The sequence below is a fragment of the Salvelinus sp. IW2-2015 genome, linkage group LG21, assembly GCF_002910315.2.
Source record: "Salvelinus sp. IW2-2015 linkage group LG21, ASM291031v2, whole genome shotgun sequence".
NCBI classification, from domain to species: domain Eukaryota; kingdom Metazoa; phylum Chordata; class Actinopteri; order Salmoniformes; family Salmonidae; genus Salvelinus; species Salvelinus sp. IW2-2015.
Window position 1 is genome coordinate 258,798 of NC_036861.1, and position 12,160 is coordinate 270,957.

A 12,160-nucleotide genomic window follows, 5' to 3' on the forward strand; every position below is an offset into this window, starting at 1 on the left:
CGACTCAAACTGAATTCCTCCGCTGCTCGTCTGAGACTGCCATCATTGAAGCTATTTGTCGTGATGTCAAAATGAGGGGTGTTGTACAAAACAGAGTCATCAGTGATTGGATCATTTCTAACGAATCAGGTTATCAAAGCCAGTTTTCAAACCCACTGCTTCACCCACGTGTGTTCTGGCTCTGGCCCGACCCATCCGTTTCTGGGATCCAATCAAAATGGATAGAATTTGTTTGCATTCAAGAAATCGTCTGGGAGGTACTCAGATTCAGACTCATTGCGGAGAATAAACTAACGGTCGTGGGCGTGGCGTAGCATTTAGCTGGAGCAAGGAGTCTGGGTAGTCAGGTAAGTAGAGAGGGGGGTAGGTACGGAGAGTGAGCGATTGAGATAGAGAGAAAAGGAGGAAGAGAGAGAGGGAAGGAATGAGAGAGAGAACAAGAGGTACGCACATATATTAAACCTGTATGCTGTATACACTGAGTGTATGAAACATTATGAACACCTACTCTTTCCATGACATGCACTGACCAGGTGAATCCAGTTAAAAACTATGATCCCTCATTGATATCACTTGTTAAATCCACTTCAATCAGTGTAGATGAAGTGGAGGAGACAGGTAAAATAAGGATTTTTAAGCTATGAGAAAATTGAGACATGTATTGTGCATGTGTGCCATTCAGAGGGTGAATGGGCAAGACAAAAGATTTAAGTGCCTATGAATGGGGTATGGTCGTAGATGCCAGGCGCACCGGTTTGTCTCAAGAATGGCAATGCTGCTGGGTTTTTCATGCTCAACAGTTCCCTGTGTGTATCAAGAATGGTCCACCACCCAAAGGACATCCAGCCAACTTGACACAACTGTGGGAAACATTGGAGTCAACATGGGCAAGCATCCCTGTGGAACGGTTTCGACACCTTGAAGAGTCCATGCCCTGATGAATTGAGGCTGTTCTGAGGACCAAAGGGGCAGGGGGGGGTGGGGGGGGGTTGGTTCAACTCAACATTAGGTAGATGTTTTTAATGTACAGTATATGCATGGCCAGGTGCATCTTATAACTACAGCCAAACACCTCCCAAGTTACACTAAGTACCTCCTCAGGAAAGAAAAGAGAAACATTCATTATTTATCAGATGTGAAACATTAGGCCCAAATTGCTCTGGCTGCAAGCAATGCATTTATTAATGGTAATGGTCATTCTCAAAATTGCTATAAATCGCAGGTCTGGAATATATATTTTACATATTACCATCTCCTGCCTCAGTAGTTCATCAGTAATTACCATCATCAGACAGCGTCTCATATATTAGACGGTTATTTATTCTTAAAACGCCAACGCTTCATTCCCTTGGACTAGAATCTTGATGATTCATCGCCACATTTTTTTTATACCTTAGATGCCTTTTCCGAAAATACTGTAGGGGATATCAAATCCCCGAGTCATGGAGAAAAGGAATTAGTCAAACCCTCGGTCTAAGGGTAGATAATACACGTTTAACCTTTGTTAAGGTGCATATGACTGTTTATCTGGGTTCACCTCTGTTGGTTTTGCTTTCTCCTAAAGTTATTGGAAGGAATGCCGGGCCTACATTTAACGGACGAGGAGCTTAAGGGACTTAGGGATTCGTCCTCTAAAGTCCCCAAACTGCACCGGACAATCCTCATGTAGGGCCACCTGAGCCACATATGCAGTAGGACTCTATGAAGAATATGGAGTATATTGAGTGTATGGCACTATATATGGAATATATGAGGGAATATTAAGTGTGCAGTATGGCACTATATATGAGTATGGCTCCATATACAGCAATATGTAGTAGATTGAGTATATGACACTATATATGGAGTATAAGGGGTATAGAGTATATGGCTCTAGTCTCAGCCACAGAAACTCAATTTATTAAAATAAAGCAAATCGTTGAGTAAGTTATGACACTTGACTTTGCCACTCATCTAAACTCCAATATATTAAATAGAATCAACAATCATCAACCCTCATAGTTTAAAACCCACTCACGTTCTTAGTTGAGGGCTATCATAAGTTTAATCCACTGACAATCCACAAGATATGCTAATCAAGTCTCTCTCTCTCTCGCCATGGTAACGTGACTCACTCAACTGCAGAGTAACTAGCCCCAACTGATGCCACCTCATCCCTCACCCCACCGCCTGACTCAGAAGAATTATCATTTAATTACCATAGTGAATGATTGTAATGTTTGTTTATGTGTCAATTAATCCATCAGGGATGGGTTGCCAATTGGCGATTTGACACGAAACAACACAAAAAAATCATTCATTCATAACAGCTCGTCTTGTTTTGATGTCTGACAGAGGGCAAAACGCGACGAAAGACAGAAAGCCTCTGATGACAAAAAGAGACTAAGCTAGCTACCAGATACAGTAGTTAAGTGATCTCTGTGTGTGTGTGTGTGAGTGTGTGTGGTCGTCGTGTGTCAGTCAGTTCTCTCTCCTACCTTCTGGTCATGGCTGTAGGCAAGGATCCAGTCCTCCTGCTCGGGGTGGAAGAGCAGGCTGAGGATGTAGAAGCTGAGGCGGTACTTCTGATAGGTGGCTCCCTCATCGGAGCTGATCAGCAGGCTGCTTTCCACCTCCGGGTCAGTCAGAAGCATGATCTGAATGAGAGCAGAGAAATAGAATCAGAGCTAGCCATGCAGGGAGCTGGTCCTGGAGACTGGGAGATATTATAGTTGGCTTGGGAGTGAGGCTTGGTTTCAATCATGAGTTGGATAAAGATAACTCCGATTTAAATGGTATATATTTTGGTAATCCATGCAGTGGAGGCTCCTCAGAGGAGGAAGGGGAGGACCATCCTACTCAGTAAATATCATAAAAAATAGTGAAACATTAAAACAGTTATCCTTTTTAGATAAAACTATACAAAATGTATTCACGTCACCAAATAATTTATTAAAACACACTGTTTTGCAATGAAGGTSTACAGCAGCCTCAACAGCACTCTGTAGGGTAGCACCATGGTGTACTCAGTGGACAGCTAGTTTCTGTCCTCCTCTGGGTACAACGACTTCAATACAAAATCACCCCCTTCCATAGACTTACACAGTAATTGTGACAACTTCCGGAGGACGTCCGCCAACCTATCAGAGCTCTTGCAGCATGAACCGACATGATGTCCACCCAATCAATCAAAGGATCAGAGAATGAATCTAGTACTGAAAGCATAAGCTACAGCTAGCTAGCACGGCAGTGCATACAATGTGGTGAGTAATAGACTCAAAGAAAGAGAAAGCCAATAGTTGAACAGTTTAACAAATTAATTTTGTTAAAAATGAAGAAGCAAGAGAGAGAGAACTATATTTTGTTGTATTTTTTCCCACTTTCACTTAGCTAGGGAATGCAGCTAGCTAGTTTAGCCTACTCAAATACCCAGCTCAAACAGAGAGGGATGCTATGTTAGCTAGCTGGCTATGGCTATCCAACACTGGAACTCTTCCAAGTCAAGGTAAGCTTTTGGTTTAATTAATGTCTTGCTACCAGGCCCCATCGGTGTAACCGCTACACTGCTTGCTGACTGTACACTGTACTGCATGATTGTAGCGGGTTTACTAATGTGTTAGTTCTAGTAACCATGTTGACTGGTGACAATGATGTAGGCCGTGTGTCGCGGTTAGCGGTTACGATATGAAGGTTTGGCTTAGAAAGTTTTTTTTGCCTGGTCACAGACAGCTAATGTGTTGTGTACTGAAGTCCACAAGCGAAGGGAAAATGTGAGCGGAGGTGTATGTGGCTGCTGTGAAAGTGACAGGGATAAACAGGGATAAAAATACCTGAATTTGTCAAACAGAAACTCTTGTTTGCAACTGCTGGACTAATGATTACACCCTAGATCAACTAGATACAGCCCAGAGTGTGCAAAGTATTGAATGTGTCACTGTCTGTCACCTTGATTACTCAAATTGTCCTCTCAACCTTTGCAAATTAGTTGTAAACTTTCATTCATAGGTTAGATTGTAGCAACCTCGTGACGGGAATAGGGAAAACTTGAGTTTCATGTAGTAACCTAAACCTATCAATGTTACATTGAGCTGGTAACAGAAATAAGACCATGCTCATCTTAAACGTCACAGACCGCCACTGAATCCATGTGATGGGCAGCTTGAGAGTTTGAAGTTGCATGATTGAAAAAATAAAATAATTATTGGATTATATGATTTGATTATAAAGTCTACATTTAATAACAGATATAATGTACGTAATTTGCGGTTCTAAATTGCCGTCTTTAGACTCACTGTCATCTCCCGCTTGTTAGATATCTCAATTATAAACCTGTGTTCCGCTCTGCTAGATCCTAATTATTGCTGTAGAGACAGTCTTTTAAAACACCTTTTGCCTATCTTGTAGCGAGTGTGTATGGGTAACGCATTCAGATTGCTCTCTCTCTCTCCTGCGCTCTGTTCAGTCAGGCTTTGAAAGCTCTAATTTCCCACAAGCTTTGTTCTTTTCTTGGAGGTTCACAATTTTTTCCCTGTGATTGTGCCAAGTGAGAAAAAAAACACATATATCAAAAGATATAATCAGCAGCAAATGTAATTGAATCAGTCATCCTGAACACTTACATAACCCCTTATCAGTAGCACAGTGGGAAGGAAGTAGAGAGTGTGTGTGTGTGTGTGTGTGCGTGTGCGTGTTAATAAAACCATGAACTGATTGGCACATATTATCCTAACTCATCCATCCAGTAGTGCCCACAATTTCAGTGTCAGACAACGAGTCTGAAACCTCCACAGTTTCAGACAACGACTCTGAAACCGCCACAGTTTCAGACAACGACTCTGAAACCGCCACAGTTTCAGTGTCAAGACATTATGGAACCGTCAAACCGTTGAAGTCTATGAGTCTCCTCACACCACCATATTTCTATACTTCACCCTTCCCGAGCCAGACCACTGATAACATTACGCTAGCAAATTGTAATTAATGACACCAGTCGTGCAGGGATCACACCGCTATGGAACCATGCTGACTGGGTTATAGAGGATAGAGAAAAGGCTAACGGAGTAGGGAGACACAACCTTCAACCAACAACCCAAGGTGATTTTAGATTCCGCTGTGTCACATGACAGATGTCTTTCCAATCAGTTATCACTCTTTCTCGGCTTTTCCCCATTTGACAAGTTTCCCTGATTACCATCAATAGCGGTGGATTTGGGAATGGGGCATGAGCTAAAATGCCCAATACACTTCCAGCAGGAACCATTGGCTATTTAACATAGAGTCTCAGCCGCGCCTGCTCAAGCTTGCTAAGTCATTTGTCAAACTATGCATGGTAATGGTAGCTATAGTGGGCCGACCCCAAACACAAGTTCATCAATCACAGTGAGCTAGCTAGCGTGGCGCCATACGTGATCCACATGCTGACCAATCCAATCAAATATCAAATGCAGCAGCCAACACGGTTTCTTTTTACATTCCATACACAATTAACACTTTGTAAGAGACAGTGTTTTAACTCTGGGCACTATTAAAACTTTGTCTGCCCCTATAAATATGGAAACAACACCCTATTGTGATACAGCCCTATTCTAGCCTAGCCTATGTAGGCTAATGCAGCTATTGTGATACAGCCCTATTCTAGCCTAGCCTATGTAGGCTAATGCAGCTATTGTGATACAGCCCTATTCTAGCCTAGCCTATGTAGGCTAATGCAGCTATTGTGATACAGCCCTATGTAGGCTAATGCAGCTATTGTGAAGGGAGGATTATAAGCGGTTTCATCAATTCGGGGAACACTCACAACAACTTATTTCAATAATTTGTTTTTGGAATATGGAAATCGATATATCCTAGTGCGACGTGGAAATGGATTATAAAGATTCTGGTGAGCTTCTCGGGGATGTGATTGTGTATCTGATTAGTTCCACTTATAACCTTCAGATGAGAGAGAAATGAGGGGAAGAGTTGGACAGATGTGGCAGCGAGGGAATGAATCCTGTAGGAGTTGTGTTGAATACCATATTCTGCTTCATAAGACGACATTAATCATCAGCGGGAAACAGGGCAATGACGTTGCCAAGTATTCAGCAGTTATACTTTTATCTAAATACTCGTCTTCACTTAACATGGATAAGCCTTTAGACTTATGTTTTCTCTGAACTTTACCTTGTCTTTTTACATATTTATATAAAACTGTATGAAAATGTCAACAACATCCTCATCATGCAGAATATCATGACTGTTTGCTTAGACATAGCTGTATCTTTAGATACGCTATCTTGGAGCTTCACCTTGTAATTGAACAGATTTCTATAAAACTGCATAGAGATGTCAACATCCTCTTCACACAACATGACATTACGGTGTCATGTTTAGACAGGAAATGACAGACTGAACATGTTGACTCAATCAACGTTTCCAGGGGTAATTTCAAGAAACCATCACACTCTGGTCAAAAATGCATGTCCAAATGTTGCGTAATGTTATGCATTTTTTTTCTTAACGGAGTTTTGGAAATAAAATGAGAAAAACTGAAAAATAGAGTCTCAAGGAATCACGCTGACCCTGAAACTTTCTCCATCAGAGTTCCATGCTCTGTAATCCACAAATAAACGCTGGCATTTTGTTCATTTCTACACTTCGCACTTTCCCCTGATGGAGCACGGGGAAAAGAGAGGGCATGCCTGGAATTGCTACCATTGTGTGTGTGTGTGTGTGTATGTATGTGTATGTGTGTGTGTGTGTGCACGCTCCAGTGTGTTTATACCAATGTGTGTGTGCATGTATTTAGTTTGAGGCCAAAGGGGTTCAAAATGACCAAAGGATAATGAAGCAGCCACCAACTGCAAGACGTTTAAGAAGTGTGCGATGAATAACACAGTGAGTTAATAGCCGTGCAGCAGTAAATACTCAGTGATAGAATATTAATGTGTGTGTGTGCATGTATTTAGTTTGAGGCCAAAGGGGTTCAAAATGACCAAAGGATAATGAAGCAGCCACCAACTGCAAGACGTTTAAGAAGTGTGCGATGAATAACACAGTGAGTTAATAGCCGTGCAGCAGTAAATACTCAGTGATAGAATATTAATGAAATTAGGCCCATATTTTCCATTTCACCCCAGTCACAGTAATTGGATTGTGAAGCCTCTCTCTAAATCCAAGCGTAACACAGTCGGTGCCCCAGCGACAAATATACTCTCTTTGCACTATAGGAAGTTCAAATGGCAAGATTTCAAGGAAATTCATGGAGAAGAGTAGAGGGAAAGTAGTACTCACTAAATTGTAGCTTCTAACAACAGACCCCCACTTTTAGGCTGACATGTTGCTACTAGTTTGACTACCCAGACATGATTATGAGAGTTTGAATGGGCAACATGACAGATGTTACTTCCTGTAAACTAGCAGCAGGTGCATTTGTTGTTGAACGGAAAACAATAGGAGTTGCTTGTTCGCTCATGTCATCCCATGGACAGTCGGTGACCAGTAAGTGAACTCCTCAGACAAAAAGGTCAGTCTTGACTGTCTCTTTCGCCTTGTAGAGACGTCTGAAGAGCAGCAGAGTAGTGTAGAAGCCATGAATCAGCCACCATCTAGTGGCCCAAGTCAAAATTACACAATACCCAACATAACTAGACCAAGGGTCTTCAACCTTTTCTTGCCAAGGGACCCCCTCCCAGGGAAACCAGTGACCCAGGAACCCTCATCATATGTTAGCAAAAACTTGTTTCTTTCACATGTCTTATCATCAGGTGAATGATAAATGGCAAGGAGAAGTAATTAACATTTTATAATGAATATATTTGGTGAAGTTTTTCTACATTTTGACTTCCCCACATTATAATTGGAAGAGGAAGTGTAACTCCAAACACATTTTGACTAAGAGCACTGGTGTAGCGCAGTTTCTCTGGACCTCCGCAAAGTCTAATGCGTCAGCCCCTCAGTATAGTCTACCGACCGCTGTCCGTGGTTCTGAAATTGCAACGTTTATGTGGCTGCCTATCGATAGGCTATCAGATTGGTGCTAGTGCTTGTAGTAGCCTATAGCTTTGCTTTAATGAATACATGTATTGTTTTTTGGGATTGTCATTTTCTCATGTTAAGCCTAACATTTATGTTTCACTAAGCTATAGGCCTACAGTGTTGCAATGCTGCTGTTTAGAATGCTGGCTGGTTGCAATTATGTATTTACTTGCTCAGTAATTAAAGTAGGACATTCAAATGTTGCAGATTGTAAAATGAATGTTCTATGCAACAACATACTAATCAGTAACCAATTTATGTTTTTAAATACGTAGGATACAACTGTCCGGTAGCCCTATAAGCCTACCTTTGCCGTCCTCACGCTATTGCGCAGCTTGGGTCGAACGTAAAACCAGTCTATTAATGCCAATGATCAAAACAATAGCTTACTAGGGATTGTTTCATTATACAGACAATGCAGTCTAGCCTACTAGCCTATCTATAGCTATATACAGTACTTAGCATGGTAGCCTATAGATATTACACACTGGAACTCGGACTCCACGCTGTGGGCTATCCGTCTCATCACTCGTAGGCTTACCGTCAGCTTGGTTTTCTGGGAGAGGAGGAGGTGGAGGCTCGACACTCTCACTAGAGGAACTGTCACTATTCGCAAGGGGAGGAAGAAGAGGAGGGCCCTGCTATAAGTCCACTCATATAGCAGGGCCCGGGCACTGTCTCAGTCTGGACTGGCAGGCTGCTAGTGCTAGCTGCTGCATAACTAGGCCTACTAGCTTCCACCTGATGTTTCGTCAGTCGAGGACAAGGTGGTCGTTTGGCATGAGGTTGGTCATGCCAAACGACCACTTGGTCTTGCCTTTTGTTCATCCATCTTCAACAATGCACTCACTCTCCATCCGAGTCCGACCTGATTCGCCTAACTTTTTTGAACTTTTGATAGCCAAATAGGTGAGGAGGCCGAGGCGGGCTGCCGCCGGCACTGCTCGGTAATAGGCTAATTAGATGCATGACAACTATATAGTCTGTCTGGCTAACCTACTACCATGTAGATTGGACAATAAACACTTCACTTGCTAGATGTGGAAATTAAAAAGGAGGGTTACTGTCAAAATAATTTCTTAAAAACATGAATAAAATGTAGACATAGGTGTGAGCTGGACGAGCTGATCAGCCCCCAGAGCTTGTGCCCCCCCCCCGCGGGAGTGTCCGCTGCACCAGTGGCTAAGAGCAGCTGTTCAGCTGGTTAAACAAAGGTTCGCCATGTGTTGGCGAAACTGTATGTCCGAGTTAAGAAAGCTTACCAGCAGCCAGCGCCACTTGCTGCACTGGTAACCTATAACGCAGGTGCTTTTCAAAGCCTATGTCAAATGAGTGTAATTGGCTCCAATGAGTGTAACTTGCTCAATATTAGGAGTTGAGAAATAAAGTTGACATCATTAGAAATAAGATAATATCCTATTTTCTACTGTAGGTATGTAGTTTTAAATGTGTTTATTCTGTTGTTGCAAGCAATATTCATCAAATTAAATTAAAAATATATATTTTCGCAGACCCCCTGCAGTACCTCCATGGACCAGAGTTTTAAAATAACTTCCTCTGTTTAAAACTTAGCAATTTGGCCATTCGACAGAGTTCTTTCTGCATCAGCTGGTCGGATAGTCCAATTTATATTTTGAGTTAGGGCGACTCCAAAATGTGTCCAAAAAGAGAAGAAACCTCCCCAGCAAATAAGTTAGAGTTTGATGGATAGGAAGTGTATGGGTTTTTCATGAGGAAAATCATGAATAGAAACCRTCCAACTTGGCAGGAGAAAAGGCAGCAAGATCATATTGCGTAAATCTTATAAGACATACTGCTCTTGAACTACAGTAAATCTGAATGTACATCTATCTTAATTACGCTCTTAGACAGTGGACAGACCATTAGATACTAAAGTTAGCCTACTGTGAGTGAAACGTTCCAATATTCACACGGGCATTCTATATTAATAATGTCTTACGAATGTATCTTAATAATGCTATTACAACTGAGATAATTGTCCACAGTGCATTTTAATTACTGACAGAATTGCTTCATTTCCTCTGTATGCCCGTCTGGAATTAATAAAAATGGCCTCCTCTTTCCTTTGTAAGAAATCTCAGTGTAACACACTCACTAAGACCTAGGAAAGATAATACATCTTTAATGAAAAGCCCTGCAGTGCCTTGGAGAGATCATTTCTGCCTAATGGACTTCACTTTCTTCATCTGCTAATACAATGTACTGTCCAAGCGCTTACTAAAGATCTACCTAAGGAGTTATTTAGCGGTTGCTGCTTTGATCCCAGGGCATATCCTATTTACAGAGAACATGTCAGCAATGGAAAGGGATTGAATGGGTTTAACTACAGGGTTATGTTCATTTAGGGCAGCTTTTAAAATGTTTTACAAAGGAAAACTAAAATGAGCATTTCTTAGTGGACACATCCAGGTAGTCTCTTCCTCTGTTTCAGTCCGTTTTCGAACACAATCCAGGTCTTGGGAGACCGAGTAGATGCCTAATTGAGGCTACGGGCAAAAGGGCAGCCAAGCAGGGACAAGGTCTGGCATGGGAAAAGAAGTGAAGTCTTCATAAGAGGGTAATAAAATGTCAGCCGGGAGACTTGGGAAGCTCGGGTAAAGGTCTCACCAAAATGAAAGGGGGGGCAAGCGGGAGGAAGAGAACGAGGGACATTGAACAAGTGAGAACACACTGCGGCAAATGGTGCATGGATCATCTTCTTGGATTTGGCTGGATCATTATTACCTCGTCATTAGTTCACCTCTTCATTTCACCCGTATTTGATCACTCCCTTAAAACTTTGTCTTGTCTTTGCATACAGTATTACAGCTCTCTATTCTGGACTATATAATGAGCCCTTCTCTTTCTTTCCCTTCCCTGGTGGAGTCCACCAGCCAACCAGGTGCTGCAAAACTTTGAACTCTCCTTATTAAACACAAGTACTGTCTCTTGAGCCCAGGCATTTGAAGTCTAGACTAATTGACTATCACCTTGACATTTCCACTGCAACCCGGCCCGGACCTCACCAACACTAACATTGCATCTTCACACTGACGGTAATTGGGCCTTTATGACTCCCATCCTAGCCCCTACCACCCAACACACACACAAAAACAAATTGGAAGACATAGTGGAGTGATGTGTGCAACAAGCTAGTCAGAGCTAGTGGGGGATCGATGCATAATATTAAGCATATTAATGATAATACTGTTTGCGTTGCACTTGTTGCCTCTAGAATGAAAAAAATATCTAAATTATATTTTGTGAGTGCAGACCCTCTACACTGCATCACATAATAATGAGGTCATACAAGGAAAGGCACGCAACAAAGTTTGAGGTAGGTCTACTTGAAGGGCAAGGAAGCACGGCGTTTTGCCACACCCTTGATTTTGCTTTGTCTCAAACAATCACGATATGTGGAACATTAATAAATCATAATGGAATGTAAGATTAATCGCATGTGGCGTCATGAGATGTGATCTGTGTGAGATTGCGGAAGCACTCCAAGGGGTTCTCTCTCCATTGGCTTCTCCCCCCCCCCCCCCCCCCCTCTGTGGAACATTGGTAAGCCTAAGAGTGATGAGACGGATAGCCACAGCGTGGAGTCCGGAGTCCAGTGTGTAATATAAATAGGCTACCATGCTAAATACTGTATATAGCTAATAGAGGCTAGTAGGCTAGACTCCATTTGTCTGCCAATGAAACAATCCCTAGTAAGCTATTGTTTTGATCATTGGAATTAATAGACGGTTTTACGCAGCACGAACGTTCGACCAAGCTGCGTGAGAACGTGTGGACGGCAAAGGTAGGCTATAGGTTACAGGACAGTTGTATCCTATTTAAAAACATAAATTGGTTACTGATTAGTATGTTGTTGCATTAGAACATGCATTTTACAACTGCAATGTTTGAATGTCCTACTTTAATTCGAGCAAGTAAAAACATAATTGCAACCAGTCAGCATTCAAATAGCAGCATTGCAACACTGTAGGCCTATAGACTTAGTGAAACATAAATGTCAGGCTTAACATGAGAAAAGGAACGCCCCAAAAAACAAAACGTGTATCCAGTAAAGCAAGCTTAGGCTACTACAAGCACTAGCCAATCTGATAGCTATCGATAGGCAGACACCAGACGTTGCAATTTCAGACCACGGACAGTGATC

General features: G+C 42.0%; 1 protein-coding gene across 1 annotated transcript in view; it reads right to left on the reverse strand.

Moving 5' to 3' along the window:
* The window catches only part of LOC111982478 (VPS10 domain-containing receptor SorCS1-like), a 167,617-nt gene that overhangs the window by 62,867 nt on the left and 92,590 nt on the right, over window positions 1-12,160 (reverse strand). Inside the window, 1 exon segment of the mRNA XM_024014047.2 lies at window positions 2,478-2,636. Within this exon segment, the coding sequence (XP_023869815.1) occupies window positions 2,478-2,636 (159 nt within the window).